Source organism: Pimephales promelas, chromosome 7, assembly GCF_988280905.1.
Source record: "Pimephales promelas chromosome 7, fPimPro1.hap1.1, whole genome shotgun sequence".
Classification (NCBI taxonomy): Eukaryota; Metazoa; Chordata; class Actinopteri; order Cypriniformes; family Leuciscidae; genus Pimephales; species Pimephales promelas.
This window is the reverse complement of record NC_142775.1, coordinates 40,892,897-40,910,818: the sequence shown is the minus strand read 5'-3', so window position 1 is coordinate 40,910,818 and position 17,922 is coordinate 40,892,897. Positions and strand designations below refer to the sequence as shown.

At 34.0% G+C, this 17,922-nt stretch overlaps 1 protein-coding gene across 1 annotated transcript in view; it reads left to right on the top strand.

Moving 5' to 3' along the window:
• The window catches only part of mospd2 (motile sperm domain containing 2), a 32,748-nt gene extending 20,222 nt beyond the window's left edge, over positions 1 to 12,526 (top strand). The window contains exons 10-15 of the mRNA XM_039669997.2: positions 1,589 to 1,704; positions 3,833 to 3,926; positions 6,086 to 6,182; positions 8,424 to 8,547; positions 9,124 to 9,226; positions 11,795 to 12,526. Coding sequence (XP_039525931.1) covers positions 1,589 to 1,704; positions 3,833 to 3,926; positions 6,086 to 6,182; positions 8,424 to 8,547; positions 9,124 to 9,226; positions 11,795 to 11,935 — 675 coding nt within the window. The 3' untranslated portion in view covers positions 11,936 to 12,526. The remainder of the gene's footprint in view (positions 1 to 1,588; positions 1,705 to 3,832; positions 3,927 to 6,085; positions 6,183 to 8,423; positions 8,548 to 9,123; positions 9,227 to 11,794) is intronic.
• The last annotated feature ends 5,396 nt before the right edge of the window (positions 12,527 to 17,922 follow it).

Here is a 17,922-nt window from a genome sequence, read left to right as displayed (position 1 = left end):
ACTACACTTTAAGTTCACATTAGTTAACATGAACTAGCAATAAACATTATGCATTCTGCAATTCCAAATGTTAATTGCAAAATTTATGAATACATTATTAAAATCAAAAGTTGTATCTGTTAATATTGTTTAATGGATCTGACCTGAACTAACTATGATCATCTAACATGAACTAATGGGAGCTTATAGTAGAGAGTTACCAATAAAACGATGATTTATTGATTGACTGACGGACTGTAAAATGTAATCTTGTGTGGAAAACATTTCCTGTAATCTAGTTCAGATGTTTAATTTTTCACATTTTCAATCAAGCACTGAATAAAGTCCAGGACATTTCAAATCAAACCTGCCTGTTTAATCGCTGGACGTTTCTGACACGTGACCTTTGACCCCCTGACCCCCGACACACTGCATCTGTGGTTCGGTCACGCCAAGTTTCGCTTCAACTTTGCTTCACACACTTCTGCAGCACGAGCACAAAGAAAGTGTGTGTTCAGCAGTTTTCACTTCTCCCACGTGTGTGTGTGTGTGTGTGTGTGTGTGTGTGTGTGTGTGTGTGTGTGTGTGTGTGTGTGTGTGTGTGTGTTCGGCTCGAGACTGAAGTGGAGAACGGTTCCTGCAAGGGTTAAAGTGGTGTCTGTATAGTCACATGACATGAGGGCCCTTTGTTCTGGTTTCAGCTTTGTGTTTCTGATGCCAACTGGGAATCACATGCTAATTTGTGTAAAGTTATGGCCTGCTTAACTCGGTTTTATTTCATTTGCTCACCATAACTCATTAAAACTCATTAACTCAATCAATTTTGCAAATTTTTACTATGCAAAACACTTGCACAGAAAGACAAAAGCTAACAGGAAAAAGCAAACATTGACTACAAGATAATAATTATTAATATTTTTATTTATATATATATATTATTATTTTTATTAATAATTATTAATATTTTGTTAATAATTATTAATATTTTTATTTATATATATATTATTATTATTGTATTAATATTATTGATATTTTATTAATAATTATTAATATTTTTGTTTTTTGCACGTGCCACAAATTTGTCTAATAAAACAATCGAATCCAAACACAACTACAGTATTTGATTACAAAATCTTTAATAATATTTGAATGAAGGGTGACTTTTCTGTCATTAATTGCATAAATGTTACTACTCAAATTAGATATTTAAGATCAACAATTGATTTTCAATGTTTAATTTACAAAACATTAATTTCCTGATAAAATAAATAAAGCATACCATAATATAGGATCATAAAAACAGTTGAAATTATCATAATGTTTGACTTTTGTGATGCATTGATCATTGCTCTCATTGGTATTTACTGTTCATTTCTATATAGTCGCGACCATGTTGCCAACTTTCATTAAAAATGAAAAGCGTATTTAAAAAACTTGATCTTTATTGTAACCCTCTCTTTCAATCATTTCTTCTTTGTAAAATGTTTAAATTAATCAAAAGTTCAGAACACATTCATGCCCCAAAAATCAGAGCTGATGTCATGCGTTTCCATTATTATCACGTCAGTCTGAAAATACAAAATGCCATCATGTTGTGTGTGTTTCACAGGTGAATTTCATTGAAGAAGGTCAAAGGTCAGATGATGTGGACAGAGGAGAACCGGGACGCCTGAGAGGGGCTAGAAAACCCACGACCACTTTCAAGGGCACGTTACTGCACATCAGGTACACACACACACACACACACTGCCAAAACCTGCTTCTAGACTCAAGCCATGGTTTACTAAAGGATTTTCATTTTCATTTATATCAAAAGGTCAAAGTTGATTTATAAAGCACCTTTAAACAACACGATTGTTGACTAAAGTGCTTCACAATACACACACAGTAACCCAGAACATGTCAAAAACAAAACATTTATGATGAGTAAAAGTCGTCAAACCAGGCAACATCACAATAACTGCAACCCCAACGCATTTAAAAAATGCATACATTAAAACTGGTTTTTAATACACTTGAGAAAAAAAGGTTTGTTTTAATTGATGCTTTAAATATGCACCAATTTCACAACACATCATTATGAAGAGCAATATTTATAGAGATGCACTGATATGAACATTTTGGCCGATACCGATAATTCTTTATTTTTTTAAAACCGATATATCGGCCGATAAATATAAATCCACATTTGTGTGTAATTTTTGAGAGCCTGATTACAAAAACAAAAGCCTCACCAGTAAAAGCCACGTCCCAAACACATAATTATGATGTTCTTATTATAATTTTATGTAACCGATATGACAAACTGAACCATATTTTCCTTTTTTTAAGTGATTTAAGTCATATTTTAAGCAATTCAAAAGCTTAAAGGCACACTATGCACTCTCTGGTTTTTTTGTAAAACAGTGACCTCTAGAGCCGCTTTGGTGTACTTGCACTGTCGTAAATAACCGTTATTCCCCCGTTACTGCATATACTGTCAAGTGCTAGACTGCTTTTTAATAATAAAGTTGCCTATCGCGTTTGCTGGCTTATAGCGTTTTTACATGATTTCTGCAAAATCAGAAGTAAATAGCCTATAGTGTATAGGCTACTGTATAATGTCATTCATGTTTTTTGATTGTAATGTTAAAATTACAAAATGTCAGATGACATTAATAAAGTTAAATGTACGTTGCATTATTTCATAACATTGGACGTTATGATTTAGACATGATTACAATTTATCATAATAGCAAATTGTGTTCAATTATTTACAACCTCTAGGCTTATATATGTCCTAATAATTATGTGAGATATTGACTATGTCCTCATGGTAATCGCAAGAATCAACATCAACAGCGTCAAGATTTGATTGATTCATAATCAACACAATTTGAAGTTACAGTCGGGAAGTGTACTGTTAGTCAGATAAACTTGATATAACAGTAACTTACACACGTCATAAGAAATCCGAACCAGACACAGGACTAAAGATACGTGATAAATACACATCACAACACCTGAGTTCAGCTGGCAAACTAGCTCTTGTGGCAAGCTCGGCAATAAAACATAACGGAAAAAACAACAAGACTAAGAGAAACGACTGTTTTTAGGAAGTCTGCTTAAAGCTCTGGTAATCGAAAGCTATTATAGACATATGTGAGAATTATTGAACTGGTCTAATTATCAACAACGGATGAATGAACAGCACCGTAAAAAATTACATACCACAAGCCAGTGCAGCAACATACAATATAGAAACAAGTATACAAATACAAACAAGTTTATAAATAAGAGATTTACTTAGCTTCATACAGTATGATGTTGTTGATGCGTGTGACGTCGTTGCCGTAAACCATTTCGTGATTCTCACGCGCTGTGTCAGGGGCGCCACTCTCAAACTTGCATGGCTGGTTTTTCCGGCGGCGTCCCCCCCAAGCTTTCCTACCAGGATGATTCGCCCTACTATGACTTTGTTAACCACCAAAACGACTTTGAAGCTGTTATATTAAGGTACAGATCTTGCATAGAGTGCCTTTAATGATGAACATCTGAAGAGTCTCAGCTGAAGGAGATAATACACCATTTATCGGCTTTAATATATCACACAAATTCTTCTATTGGGCCGATAATGATAACATTAAAAATAAACCGATATTAGCCGATACCGATATAGTGGCTGATATATCGTGCATCACTAAAGATTTACAATATATGAAAAATTAGACATGGAGACTTTAGAGAACTGAATCAGTTCACTGAGGCCGAACCGATTCACAGAAATGAATCAAACCTGTTTTTTTAACCGTTAGTAAAGGTTGTGTATGGGTTCTTGATAACCGCGTGTGTGTGTGTGTGTGTTTTCCTCCAGTCCTGCAGAAGAGCTCAGCTTCGGCGCTAAGGAATCAGAGAAGAGGTGTTTGATCGTCCTCAACAACGTCACCAAAAACCACGTGGCCTTTAAGGTGAGACTCGATCATCAGTTTTAAAGCGAATCCCCACCAGACGTGATGCGATTAGCCAGTCCACAATCAATCACAAATCACAGCCAATCAGAAGAGTGTGTGGGCGGAGTCACACTATAATAAACACAATCAAAACACCATTTTAACATGGTTAAAAATACAGGAGCAATGTCTTTAATTATTGAAACGTGAAAGTATTATGCAATCCAGTTGTTTAAATAATGTTGTTCAAAACATGTGTAAGTTGATAAGTGAAAGCTGCAGTGAACCAAAGACAGTCTCAAAAACACGCTTTGGTGTTTCTGACGTCACAAACCACCTTGTAACCAATCAGATCAGCGTGTGATCGACAACCAGTGGGTGAGTGAGTGGAGGCGGGGCTCATTTGCATATTCATAGACCCGCACATACTAAATGAGGCAAGAGTGTCGAGTTACATTCATATTAAAAACACCACACAGACATATAATCGACATTAAAAGCTGGATTTTCACAAGATTGCATAATAAGTTCATGTTTAATGGGTTCTAATCCAAAACTAATCCATAAAATGGTGCCATGATCAAAACCCTATAAGTTTAGGGCTCTATGAAATGTTTTTAAAATATATTATTATTATTATATATTAAAAAAAATCAGTTTCAAGTTTTCTGGATTCCATTTTAATAATCAAAAAACCTGTTTAATTCATAAAAACAACAATGTATAGTTTCTGTCTTCAGTAGAGCGGTGTCGTGTTAGCGGCTCCGAAGTTAATCACTAATGATCTTTGCAACGGAAGTTTAACTAACTTTATCTAGTTATTGCCCATATATGGGCAACCTAACTTTACTTCACTATATTACTATTAAATCCTAATGTGGTCATGAAAAACTACATATCGTTGGAAAGGTCTAAGACTCCTAAATAGATATTTTAGCGCTGTTTTTTTCTTTCTAACAAATTATGAATGAACAGTAATATATGAATTTATGACAATAGTGCGCCTTTCTGAGTTTCTGACCTTTGTCACAAAAAGTCGACGCACACACTTTTAATAATTGAAACTTTGGTTTTTAGTGCTTAAAGTTCATAATAAAACATAATTTGTATTTGTCAAATTATACAAAAAAAATTATATTTTAAAAAGCAAGGTAAGAATTCCTCTTAAAATTATAATATATTATATATACACAAATATATTTTATTATTATTATTATTATATCAAATATTTTAGTAGTTATCATACATTAGCTATCATTTGAAAGCTTACGAACTCAGAATTCATCCTGTGGAAACCGTTTTGAAATTGGACGTTGTGTTACCATAGAAACGGTAGTTTTATTAGGCCCCTCCCCTTTCATAATTTATGATCAAAACCTTTTCTAATCTTGACAAAACACGTATTGTCAGAAAGGTCTGAGTCTCAAGGTTGCATATTTAGTGACAGAAGTGATATTTGGATAGAAATGTATTAATGCACACAATTAAATTCAATGGAATTCAATGGCACCCGGTGGCTATTTTTGGTACTACGCCTAAACAAAATCTCATGGGAACTTCAATTTTTGTGATATCAACTTCAAATTTGGAACACAACTTGGTTAGATATATAGCTTTCACATATTTTGTCAAATATATATTTCATATTAAAAAAAATGTATTAATAAAGTTTATTTGATTTACTGTAAATTATAACTTCCATAACTTTTTCGTAGTTTAATTTAAGTGCTTTCAATTTAGTAATAATCTGCTGATTGTTTTCTTTAAAACGAGACCAAACTTAGGTCTATATTCCAAAGTATTCTTGAATTACAACCATTTAAGTTTGTATAGTGCATTTTAATGTGACAGGTAAAGGGTTAAACAATAACTCTATTCTAGATCTGCTGTAAAGCCTAAACACACTCTCTGTGACTGTCATCTCCTGTTATCTCTGTGAAACTCTACTGTATAGATGATGGCACTGGTCTGCAGTTATAAACCCAGGCTATGTGTGTTTGTTCTGCAATCAGAGCCGGTTCTGTGGCGTATCGGTTCACTGTAGTTTGGGAGTTGCTCTATTTAAAGAGATGCTTTTGTTTACACAACATTTAGACAGCGTCCCCAATGCCCTTCAGGCTTTATATAGCTTTGCTAGTCCCTTTATTGGGTCTCATTTGTGGTGTGTGTGTGTGCAGGTACGGACCACGGCTCCAGAGAAGTACCGAGTTAAGCCCAGTAACAGCAGCTGTGCGCCCGGCTCCAGTGTGGACATCGTGGTTTCTCTTCACGGAGGTGAACACCGGCCTTCTGTTCAAGTCTTAACCCTTGATAACCTTAACCCTTAACCCTTAACCCGTGCTGACAGTAAGAGTCGCTCGGAGATTAACCTTGTGCATCAATTAAAAAAAGTTACACACAGGTAAAAAGAGGACAGAAATGTCCATGTCAAAAAACTCGCTTCGGAGCACAGACTTAAGTTTGGTATCATTTTAAAGAAGATCCATTGCAGATTATTGCTGAAGTAAAAAAAAAAAGTTATACAGGTATAAGTTTATGGAAATTATTTATAAAAAATATTTTATATAAAATATATATTTTATAAATCAGGTTGAACTCAAAACTGCTATAAAATCAAAGCCATAAATCTAAATAGGTTGTGTTCCAAATTTGAGGATGATATCTCAAAAAAAAAAATTTCGGTAACAGTTTGTTTGGGCGTAGTAACATATTTTCCCCATCGGGTGGCAGCAAAACCCCACTGGAGCTCACAGTGATTGCTGTTTTTCTCTCTCAGTATTACAAACACACACATATTTTTTTATAACACACATACTAACCACACTCTGACATCCATACCAACACACTCACACAAATATTGTTGCATAATTTATCCAGTTGGCTCTATAATATGCCGAACTAGAAAACAGGAATAAAACGATATTTGTTTTATAGGCCAAACTTAAAAAAATGGCACTATCTGATAAAAAATAGTGAAAAATACAATTTTGAAGCCTTGCCATCAGAATGAAAGCCTCTTAACAAAGATTGCATAATTTTATAGTAACTGAACCGGGGATTAAAAATGGCAGTTTTAATGGGTTTCAATGGGGACATTTTTGTCCAAAAGGTGCTGAGAATGCAAAAAATATTTTTTTAAGAAAATGACGGTGAAATAGTAAAATTCCAATAAAAATACACACCTGTGCCAAGTTTTTTGCCGTTAGCTTTAACACAGGCAAAGTGATCAAAAAAACAAAACTGAAAAGGACAAAAATGTCCATAAGGATGCACAAGGGTTAAAGGGGTCGCTCACTTTCAAATGAACATTTACTGTCCCTCAATCCGTCATAAACGAACGTCTCGCGGCTCCTGTGGGTTAACAAAGACCTTCTGAAGCAGAACAATGAGTTTGTGTGAGAAAAATACGAATATTTAAACTTTATAAAGTAAAAGAAGTAGCTTCCGGCCAAACGAACATACGGATTCTGCGAGTAATGCGACGCTCTACACACACACTCGCACACACAACGCTACTTCTGACATCACAAGTTGCGTAAGAGACTGCTTTTTTTTAACCCTCAATCTATACGACCCCAATCGACTTTTACTTCATAAAAAAACGTCCATCTCAGTGGAATAAGATTTTGTGACTTTTCATACATTATCTATCTATACACACACACACAAAAACTGGGCTTGATTTGGTTGTTCTGAAGGTTATGTAAGAAAATGTTTACACTTCTGGTCTTCGGGGTCAATATGACCCCACATTGAAATGAATGGGAAAAAAACTAAATATATTTTCTAAAAAAAAACAATTTTTACACAGAAATGAAGGCCTAGTATTAGAGCATAAATGCAATGTATCATTAAAAAAAATATTATTTCATATGCAAGTTAATGGTGTAGTTGAGGAATTCTGTGATATATGGACACAAAAGTACTTTATATCTCCAAAAACACAGCATTAATGAACAGATGAGAAGTCAACAACAAAAAAAGATATAATATTTGTACAATTCCTCAATGAATAGTTTGTTTCGTGTAGACCCCGAAGTGCAAACAGGAAACCAAGACCATTTAATGTTTAAAGTGCTGTATTGTGTCCTGTGGCCACAAGAGGGCGCACGCGAGCGCAGTCAGCAAATATCAACCTCATCAAGCATCGCATCTTTTATTAAAATTAAATTAAATATTTAAAGTGCATTAACTTTTGAAACAAGTGTTCAAAATTAGGAAAAATTAGGTCACAATAGTGCAGAAAACTATGTTTGTAAAACACACTTCAACAACGTTACTACATGAACACAGCCTTCAGAAACACATCTACACACTGATCATCACACACACCCGACGCTCTTGATCTGAGGGTAGTGTTTCCAGCCGATGAAACACACACACACACACACACACACTTTTGCCTCCGACCGAGAGGGTTTTCGAGCCTTTTCCCGCCATTTTTCACATTAACAACACAATGTGCATGAAATAAGTTTATTTATATGTGTGTGTGTGTGTGTGTGTGTGCATCAGGCTTCCAGGCGTCTCCTCAGGACCGGTTCCTGGTCATGGCGGCCGAGACGGAGAGCGGCACCGGAGTCCCAGAGCTATCTCAGTTCTGGAAGGAGGTTTCAAAAGCCAAAATCATGGAGCACAGGTGACCACACACACACACACACACACACACACACACACACACACACACTCCAGCTGCTTTAACCATGAGTGACACTGATATCATAACTAGTGACTAATCATATACACTAGACCTCACCTGGGGGTTCTAAGCATGCGTCAAAACCGCCGCCATCTTGGAACAGGCGTCTTGTCATAGGAAGTAGCTAGGTAACGCTGCTATCTCTGCCTTTACGTTGAATTCATTGATTCATTGACTTTTGTGCAGCGTATGATGTTCACGGATGAAATCTGAACTAGGAAGAATGTTTAAAAAAAAAAAAAAAATTAACAATTTTTTTTTTCTTTCTGGAATCAATGATAAATGCATGTCTGACCGTTGGAACAAACCAAAAAAACAAGAAAAATCGCATTCATGATGATTTATGGGGATTTTATTTGCGTTAGACCTGTGTCTGATGCATTAAAGTGGAGGGGCTCCCCTGTTTCAAGATGGCGGCTCTATTGACGCATTCGTTCTAATGAACTGCCGTATCCAAGGTGAGGTCTAGTGTATATGTCTATGGTGACTAATGAGCCGTTTCCATGGTTCCCACAGGCTACGCTGTCACGTCCTAGAGAGTCCCAAGTCTATCCTCAGCAATTCATTCGATAGTTCGTCAGTGACGTCCACCAATGAGCATCAGGATCTGCAGACGATGGTGAGAACTTGTTCAACACTTACTTGCTTAAAGGGTTTTTGGTTAATTTGAGGTATTTAACTTAAGTTTGAGTCAGAAATCTCCACTTCAGCAGCTTCACACACACCTAACTTTACAGCTTTGAAATTTTTCAAAAACTCAACAGTACACTCTGGGCAAATTCACTACCCTTTCGTTATGTTCGTGGCTGAAAAAAGCCACTACTTTAAACTGCTGTAAAAATGTATCAGATAAATATTTTTTTCACATTTTTTTGCATAAATCTATTAACCGACCTCAGTCCTGATCAAAACTACTAATTTTTTTTTAAAAATTCAGGATTTTAACTCTTTAATTGCCAAATTCATAAATGATGTCACTGATTTGGGGGAAAAAAACACAAAATGACTTATTTTCAATATAAAATATGATTGTGGACTGGATTTTTTTTACCTTTTATCACAGTCTTGGACATGTCAAAGATTAGAAACAACATTGGTTTTGATGCATTGTTAGTTTTTGTGTAGCATCAGATTTTAACTTTTTCTCCCTCATTTACTGTTCGTGGCTGTTTTTGCCCCATTGACTTCCATTATAACCACATTTTTTGATTGCAAAGCCATGACACCATAAAATCATGCATTTTTGATTGTTGATGGTTTTCCCTGTTGGGAAGAGGTAAAATTTGTAATTTTTACTGTTGATAACCAGGTGGAACCATTTAACCCTTTAGACAGGCCATATTTTGTTCATATTTTGTGTTTTTTTTCCCCCCAAATCAGTGACATCATTTATGAATTTGGCAGTTAAAGAGTTAAAATCCTGACTTTTAAAAAAAAATTTAGTAGCTTTGATCAGGACTGAGGTCGGTTAATAGATTTATGCAAAAAAATGTGAAAAAATATTTATCTGATACATTTTTACAGCAGTTTAAAGTAGTGGCTTTTTTCAGCCACGAACATAACGAAAGGGTAGTGAATTTGAACAATGCACAAGGGTTAATTTTATTGAGTTGATATTACACTTTCATTTATACTGGCTTGAAATAAGTACTGATATGGAATTTACTAGTTTTTTAAATTCTTGCCTGAACTAACTTTTTCAAGTAAATTACATTGTGTTTTTTCACTAGTATTTACTTCACCAAAAAATCATTTTTTACAGTGTATCTGTATTCTAAAGATATATATCAATCGACTGATTTATAAAATATTTCATTCCTAAAAACATGTTTTTCCCCTGTCTGTTTACAGTTGAGGTGTGCGATTACATATCATCTCTGGTAAAATCGTGATTGTTTTAACCTGTACCTCACTTTACAAAAAACAAACAAACACACAGACTTTAGTCGATTAAAATGCAGTTTGAACACACCCAATATTCAAGATATGGGGCCAAAATACTACTTCATTTGATATAGTTAATCAATGTCACTCAAAGAGGGCTGTTCTTCTCCAAATATCAACACCATTGCAAATGTGAAATTGATTTTACACAACAGTTCAACAAACAAAGAAGTTTAGATGCAGTAATGCCTGTTTTTGCTCCATTTTGCCCAAGAAAATATTTCCAAACAAAGACTTAATGAATCCTTTCACACAAATCAGTGAATAAATGATTCAGCGACTCTTTCTGAATGAATCAGCCGTTTGTTTGAACAAATTGGTTGAATGAACGATTCAGTGACTCGCTCATTGACAGTGCTGCCATCTACTGGCGGTTTAATTCCACATTTACATTATTTCAATTTTCAAAATATCAATATTCAACGTTTAATGTTTAAAACATCCAAACATTATTGATGCATGTGTAACGGCAGGTTAAATGCGTTCTGATCTGCATTAAATACTGTTTCCTCTTCACTGCTCTATTGTGTCTTATTATTCTCATTTCATTTGTTGATTATCCTTTCCTCGCACTTTATAACATCTTCCCCTCGCCCTAAAATTAAACAATTATTTATTTATTTTTTTGTCCAGAAAGCTAATTTTATTTCATTCTGATAATATTTCTTCTATTTTTTAATGCAATTTTTCTTATTTATTTTTATATTTACCTTTAAATTACTAGATTTGATCGATAAATAATAAATACATTTAAGCACATTCCTCACAATCTTAAATTCAAAATAACAATTTCATGCGTAACTCTATTAATTCGGCTCTAACTATCTTCCATCGGGAGTCTTGTGGAATAATAATAATAACACATGATATTTCACGACTCTAGATGGGCTTATATCTCTATATGAGCCGCTGTTTCTTCAGTGTGCATTCACACACACACACACACGTGTAGACATTATACAAACATTTTTTGCTTCCAGTTTTTATTTAGAATTTTGATTTTGAGTATTTTGGGGATTCCTCATATTCCAGTCATTCCTAAGCGGCTCAGATTGACCCGAGAGGGAACTGATGTGTTACTTTTCAAAATTTCTACTACAAAAATCCTCGAATCCATTAATTAATTAATTTTTTGGGGTGTATTCATGGTTATGTCTCGGACCCTCTGATGAACACCCAATTTTACAACTGAAGTCCGAGTTATTGCCTCGGGTTAACCTCCTCGTGTTGTTGTGTCCTCCAGCTGGCGCGTGTGATGCTGACGAACGCTCGACTGGAGCAGAAGCTGGACCGCTGTGTGTGGATGCAGAAAGTTCTTCTGGTTCTGCTGTCGTTTGCCCTGGCTCTCAGCTTCACTACGGCCTACTCGCTGTGGACCTCCTGAAACCGGCCTGAGGCTCACAGACCCAACCGCAGAACCGTGCGCATCACCATGATGTCATCAGAACCGTGCGCATCACGATGATGTCATCAGAAGCGTGCGCTTTTACCCGGAACACCACGATGATGTCATCTGAAGCGTGCGCATCACGATGATGTCATCAGAACCGTGCGCATCATGATGATGTCATCAGATCCGGTCCAAGGCGACTGTATTGTGTTTTTATCACTCACTCTCGGAGAGAATGAACCACTTTAATTTATACATTTATAAAACACGATCATGCAAATGTAATTGACTGACTTTGATTTATATATTATATATTGTTCCGCTTTTACCCGGAACACCACGATGATGTCATCAGAACCGGTCCGAAACGACTGTGTCGTGTGTTTTTATCACTCGCTCTCAGAGAATAAACCAGTTTAATTTATAAAACATGTTGTGTAAAAATTCTCAAGATCATGCAAATGTAATTAACTCAGTTTGATTTTTAATATATATAAATATATATATATATATAGTATTTTATAAAAGTATGAATGAATGTCTGAACAATAAAATGACACTTTTTGTCGCCACTTTTATAATCAGTATTTCTGTGCTTTTTTTGTGCCTCGATAACATTTTTAAGTGAAAGTAAATATTTAGATATACGATTATATTCTTGTTCTCTTGATTTGTCTTGATGACCGCTTCAGTCCTGCTGTTCCTCTGATTAAAGCAGCGCTAATGAAGCTGACGGATCAATAGAGACAGTTAATGAGAGACTGGCTCCTGTAATCATGTTGCCCTGGTGACAAATCAGCGCGTGGTTTCCCCGGGAACAAGAGTTGTTTTATGTTAGGTTTGTTTACCCTTTTCCCGCCACTGATGGAACTTCCCGGCGAACCGTGTTTTCCCTGTTATACGCTAGGGGGCGCTATAGCACACAAAAGAATGCATGAAGCTAGAATAAATGAGTTAAAATTGAATTTTCTTTTATTTTTATTTATTATATTATTTTCTTCTATTATTATTCTATATTTATTCTATTATTTTTATTTTAAAATTTTAGTAATTTTTAGTAGTTTCTGTTATTTTCATTAGTTTTTTTAAATATGGTTATTTAAAAAAAATCACGGCACTAATGGCTATTTTGCTAAGTATTGATATCGGTGTTATTTTAGTTTTATGAATATTTTGAATTAGCATTTATTTTATGCTCATTTTAGTTTACATAATTTCGTAATATGCTTTTGTCATTTTATTCTTTTTTATTTTTAAATATTGCTAATTGGTTTTAATTTAATTTGATTACATACATCATTTAAACTAAATAAAATAATAAATGTTGCCTTGGCAACTAATTGCAATAGAATAATTTATTATTTATAATTTCAGATTATTATTTTATTTGTATTTCAGTTAAGGTTTATTTCATAGTTTTTTTGTTTGTTTTGTTTTTGTAAATTATAACTATAACTGAACCTGATAAATTAAATGCAACCAGGATTTACAGAAATACTACGTTTATTTAATAACAAAGCCTGATTTTGTTAGAAAAGTACCTTGTGTTAAACTTCAGATGTTGATTAACGCGTTTTACTAACACCACTGAAGATCAGCATCAAACACACACCACTATCTCTTTGCTCTTATAGGACTTTGCATGAGAAACCATTTAGTAACGTGCCAGGAAACATAAACATCCACGCAACACTGCAGAATTGTATATAGGCCTATTTCACTGAAACTAAAGCCATTAAAAAAATTACCTTGAAGCATTTAATTTCAGCTGGTCACCATGGAAACCATAGACATTACAATATAACAAAAAGTCACAACAAAACCTTGAAAACAGGTGTTACAGCGCCCTCTAGTGACGTCAGACTGACAGCGTCAGTTTCTGATCACATGACAAACTCGGATAGAATAATCTCACTTTTTGAAACAGCATATTCGTTTGTTTGTTATTGTTTTTTTTTTCTTCTTTTCTTTCATTTTGTTTTGCACACACACACACACACACACACACACACACACACACACACACACACCTCTCTCTTTACTCACTGTGTGTTGATCAGCAGGACACACGTGCAGATGAGAAACTGAGTGGAAATGTGTTTTTCATTCAGTGTGTCGAAGGAAATGCGAAAACTCAACGTATCATCTTTGGTGGAGTTTTCTGAGGTATTAGCCGAAAACCGTCGGCCGCGATCTGAAAATAAATCAAGATGAATTCATAATCACATATTCTTTGATTTAGATATCTGCAGCTGATCATCACATTACAATTATTCAATTAAGCATGATAATATGGTAACATATCACACAGAAGTAGGCTGATTTATGAACATTTATTTATATTAAAAGTTCTTCTTTTGGTAAAATTACATCATTTTACTTTACTCCCTTTAAATTTAAGTTGTCAATGTTTCATTTTTGAAAACACTCTTATCTGAATAATTTTTTGTACCTTTATAAAGGGCACTTACCCCTAATATTATTTAATGTATGCTCTAAATTTCATTTAAAATTCGTACATTTTATTAATAGACTACATTCAATTAAAAGAATAAGATAGGCTGTTACCAATCAAATTAAATAATTGAAAGATTATAACTGTATTAAATGAGATTGTTTTAAATATTAATATACCAATAAGGAATGAAAAGAGTGATACTTTGAAACTAAACCGCCAGTAGGAGGCCACAGGCGGCCGTCTTACTGAGCGAGTCATTGAGTCACTCGTTTAAATGATTCGTTCGTTTAAATGATTCGTTCATTTTCGCTCCATCTCCATTGCTTCAGTTCAAGCCACAGTGGTTAAAATAGCAGGGTCCAGGGGTGTCTGAAATCGCTTTACATTAAAATGTTCCTACAGTAAAAATAGGATTTGACTTGTATTGTAACTGTAATTATATTTTTTCACAATATCAGAACAAATTATCTGACCTGACTGACCTGTGTGTGTGTGACTTGAACTAAAAAATTAAAACAGAATATATAAGAATAAAAGCTCATTTAAAATATGAATAATATAATATATTATACAGATCTAATATAAAACTCTTGATCTTGTATCTGTACAGAGCTCTTCTGCATCATTTTAACAGAATAAACTCATTTGAATTGACTCATTTCTACAATATTTTGGTTTTGCAGCTGCATTTTTAACAGCAGATGAAGCTAATTAGTTAAAACTGTAGACAAAACTCAACTTGCTAATACTGGAGGTCACACACATACACACACACAGACACTCGCAACACTTCGGGGTCAAAGTTCATGAAGCTCCTGACCTTTGAATCCCTCACAACTGTCTGGAAGTTTCCCGCCTCTTTTACAGGCCGTTGTCATGGAAACCAGTGTAAAGTTCAGCGCTCTGCTCCACACCAGCAAACATGAAACATCCGAGACCACGATAAATTCAGACTGTGTTCCTGAGCAACACCTCATATACACACATATACACACACACAATTTAATTTAATTTATTTATTTTATTTATATTAATTGTATTTATTTATTCAATTTTATTTACTTTAATAGGCCTATTATTTATTTAAATATTTTTATTAATTCATTTACTTATTTTTAATTTCATTTTTTATTATTAATTTACTTATTTTAATAAATTTTTAATTTATATATAAAGTTAATTTATTTATTTATTTTTAATCATATTATGTATTTAGATTCATCTTACGTTTTTATTTCAATGTTTTATTAAATAATTTATTTATTTTGTATCCAATTTTTATCAATTTATGTACTTATTATAATACTAATCAAATATTGATTATATATATATATATACAGTTCATATTTTTATTTTACTTATTTTAATTTTTTATTATTATTTATAGGCCTATATTTAGTTACGTTCATTCATATTATTATTTACTTCATTATTATTTATTTAAATGTTTTTGATTTATTAATTTGGTTATTTTAATTTACATTTCCATGAACCCTCTAACCTGTGCCATACAGTACATGCAGATCATGATGTAACATCATACAGTGCTGTTTTCAGTGTGTGTGTGTGTGTGTGTGTGTGTGTGTGTGTGTGTGTGTGTGTGTGTGTGTGTGTGTGTTGCAGACTGCAGTGGGGGAGGGGCACTACAGTATCTCACGCGCACACACACACACACACTGCAGCCCTTCCCCCACTGCAGGTCACATGACCCTGGTGATGGAGGGGGAGGGAGAGACTGAACCTCACTGTTACCGTATCCCTTCTGCATGAGGCGCATAACACACTGAATGAGAAGCACAACAAGGCTAAAATGTGCACTTTCAATCAACAATTAAACATAACGTTGTAAATAATATTTAAATTTGTACTGTATTTTTGATCAAATAAATTTGCTCAAAACCCTAATGTAAAATAACACTTCTTGTGCTACAGTAAAACAGAAAGAAAAGTAAATATATTTTTAAAATAAATTATGTTTATTTTACACACTTTAAGCATTATCGTAGTCATTTGTCATTTGGAATATGTCGCATTATTAAATTAGTTTATGCGCGAATACTCCAGTGTTTACGGCGGTCACAGGAATGTGTACACACACACACACACACACACACACACACACACACTAATGTACGCCTGTCATGTTATTTACTTCGAACGCGAATGACTGTGCAGGAGGAAAAGAGCATGAATCAATGTGACCTTACAGGCGCAAAACAAAACACACGATCATAACAACAACTGCAGAAGAGTTATTATCAGACAAACGCTAAAAAAAAAAACACGTTAGGAAGTAAAATTGAATGTGAACTATGCTTTCTTTTTTATTTATGTATTTAGTTTTGTTTTGATTGTTTATGTTCTGTTATTATTTGTATGTTACCTTTTCTGCAATAAAAAAATAAAAAAAAAATAACACGTTAGGAAGTGATTATATTATAATGAATATAGATGTTTTTGTCTCTTTGTTGTTTCAGATCACGTGTCAACACTCGTTTGGGAAATTATTGTAGCAAAAAAAATGATAAAAATGTAAAATATGTGCTAATTAACCGGGCATGACACGAGAAAGAGACATATTTCCCACGTTTTTAGTGAGTTTTATGACCAGGATTGATTCAGTCAGTCACGTGGTGTCACATATTCACAACCATAGGCTAATTAAACATGACTGTATATTAAATATCAAATATGGTCTGACTGGTTGTGAAAGTGTTGCATGCGCAGCGCCTGACTAGAATACAGTGTTTATAATGTTCACACAAAACCTCTGCAATGTTCTGGGAATATTTGTTTATGTTATTAGTTATGCTCCTGTAGCCTATTGAAATATGAGAGGCATAATCACCGATGATGACGGTGTTATTCATCATGAATGTGTTCTGATTGTCTGCTGTTGAATAAGCAGGTTTAAGGTCAACTGCTTATTTTTCCATTGTGGGTCACAAAGTGCAAAACTCCCCCTCCCCCCTTATTATCTGTGTCTCAATAGCTAGTGAGCTCACTACCTAGACAGCACTCAGGGAACCAACCTGACATTAATTTATTTCTAAAGTATTTGTTGCAAAATCAATTCATGACTGATTGACTGTATAAAATAAGCCAATAACGAGAACGAATAAAATGTTGTTTTTTTTGTCTCTTTGTAATTGGTGCATTGATCATACACATATTTATATATACACACACACACATGTTTTGGTAGTTTAATGAGTGATCAGACAGGTGAAAAACCCCACAGATGCACATTAAAGTAGGGGCCCAATATAATAAAATATAATTTAGCATTTTTTTAAATACAATTCTGTATAAAAATGCCATAATTTATGTGTACAATTCTGCATAAAAAATGGCAGTATATATTTTTATAGAAAAGTACATTGAAAATGTATATATAAATGTATATATGAAAATGCTTTAGGTACTGTTTAAAATAAAAACATAATTTTTCATTTATTTCATTCAATGTTCTGTAAAAATGCCTTATTTACTGCGTAAATGTCTAGTTAGGGCGCTGTCTAGT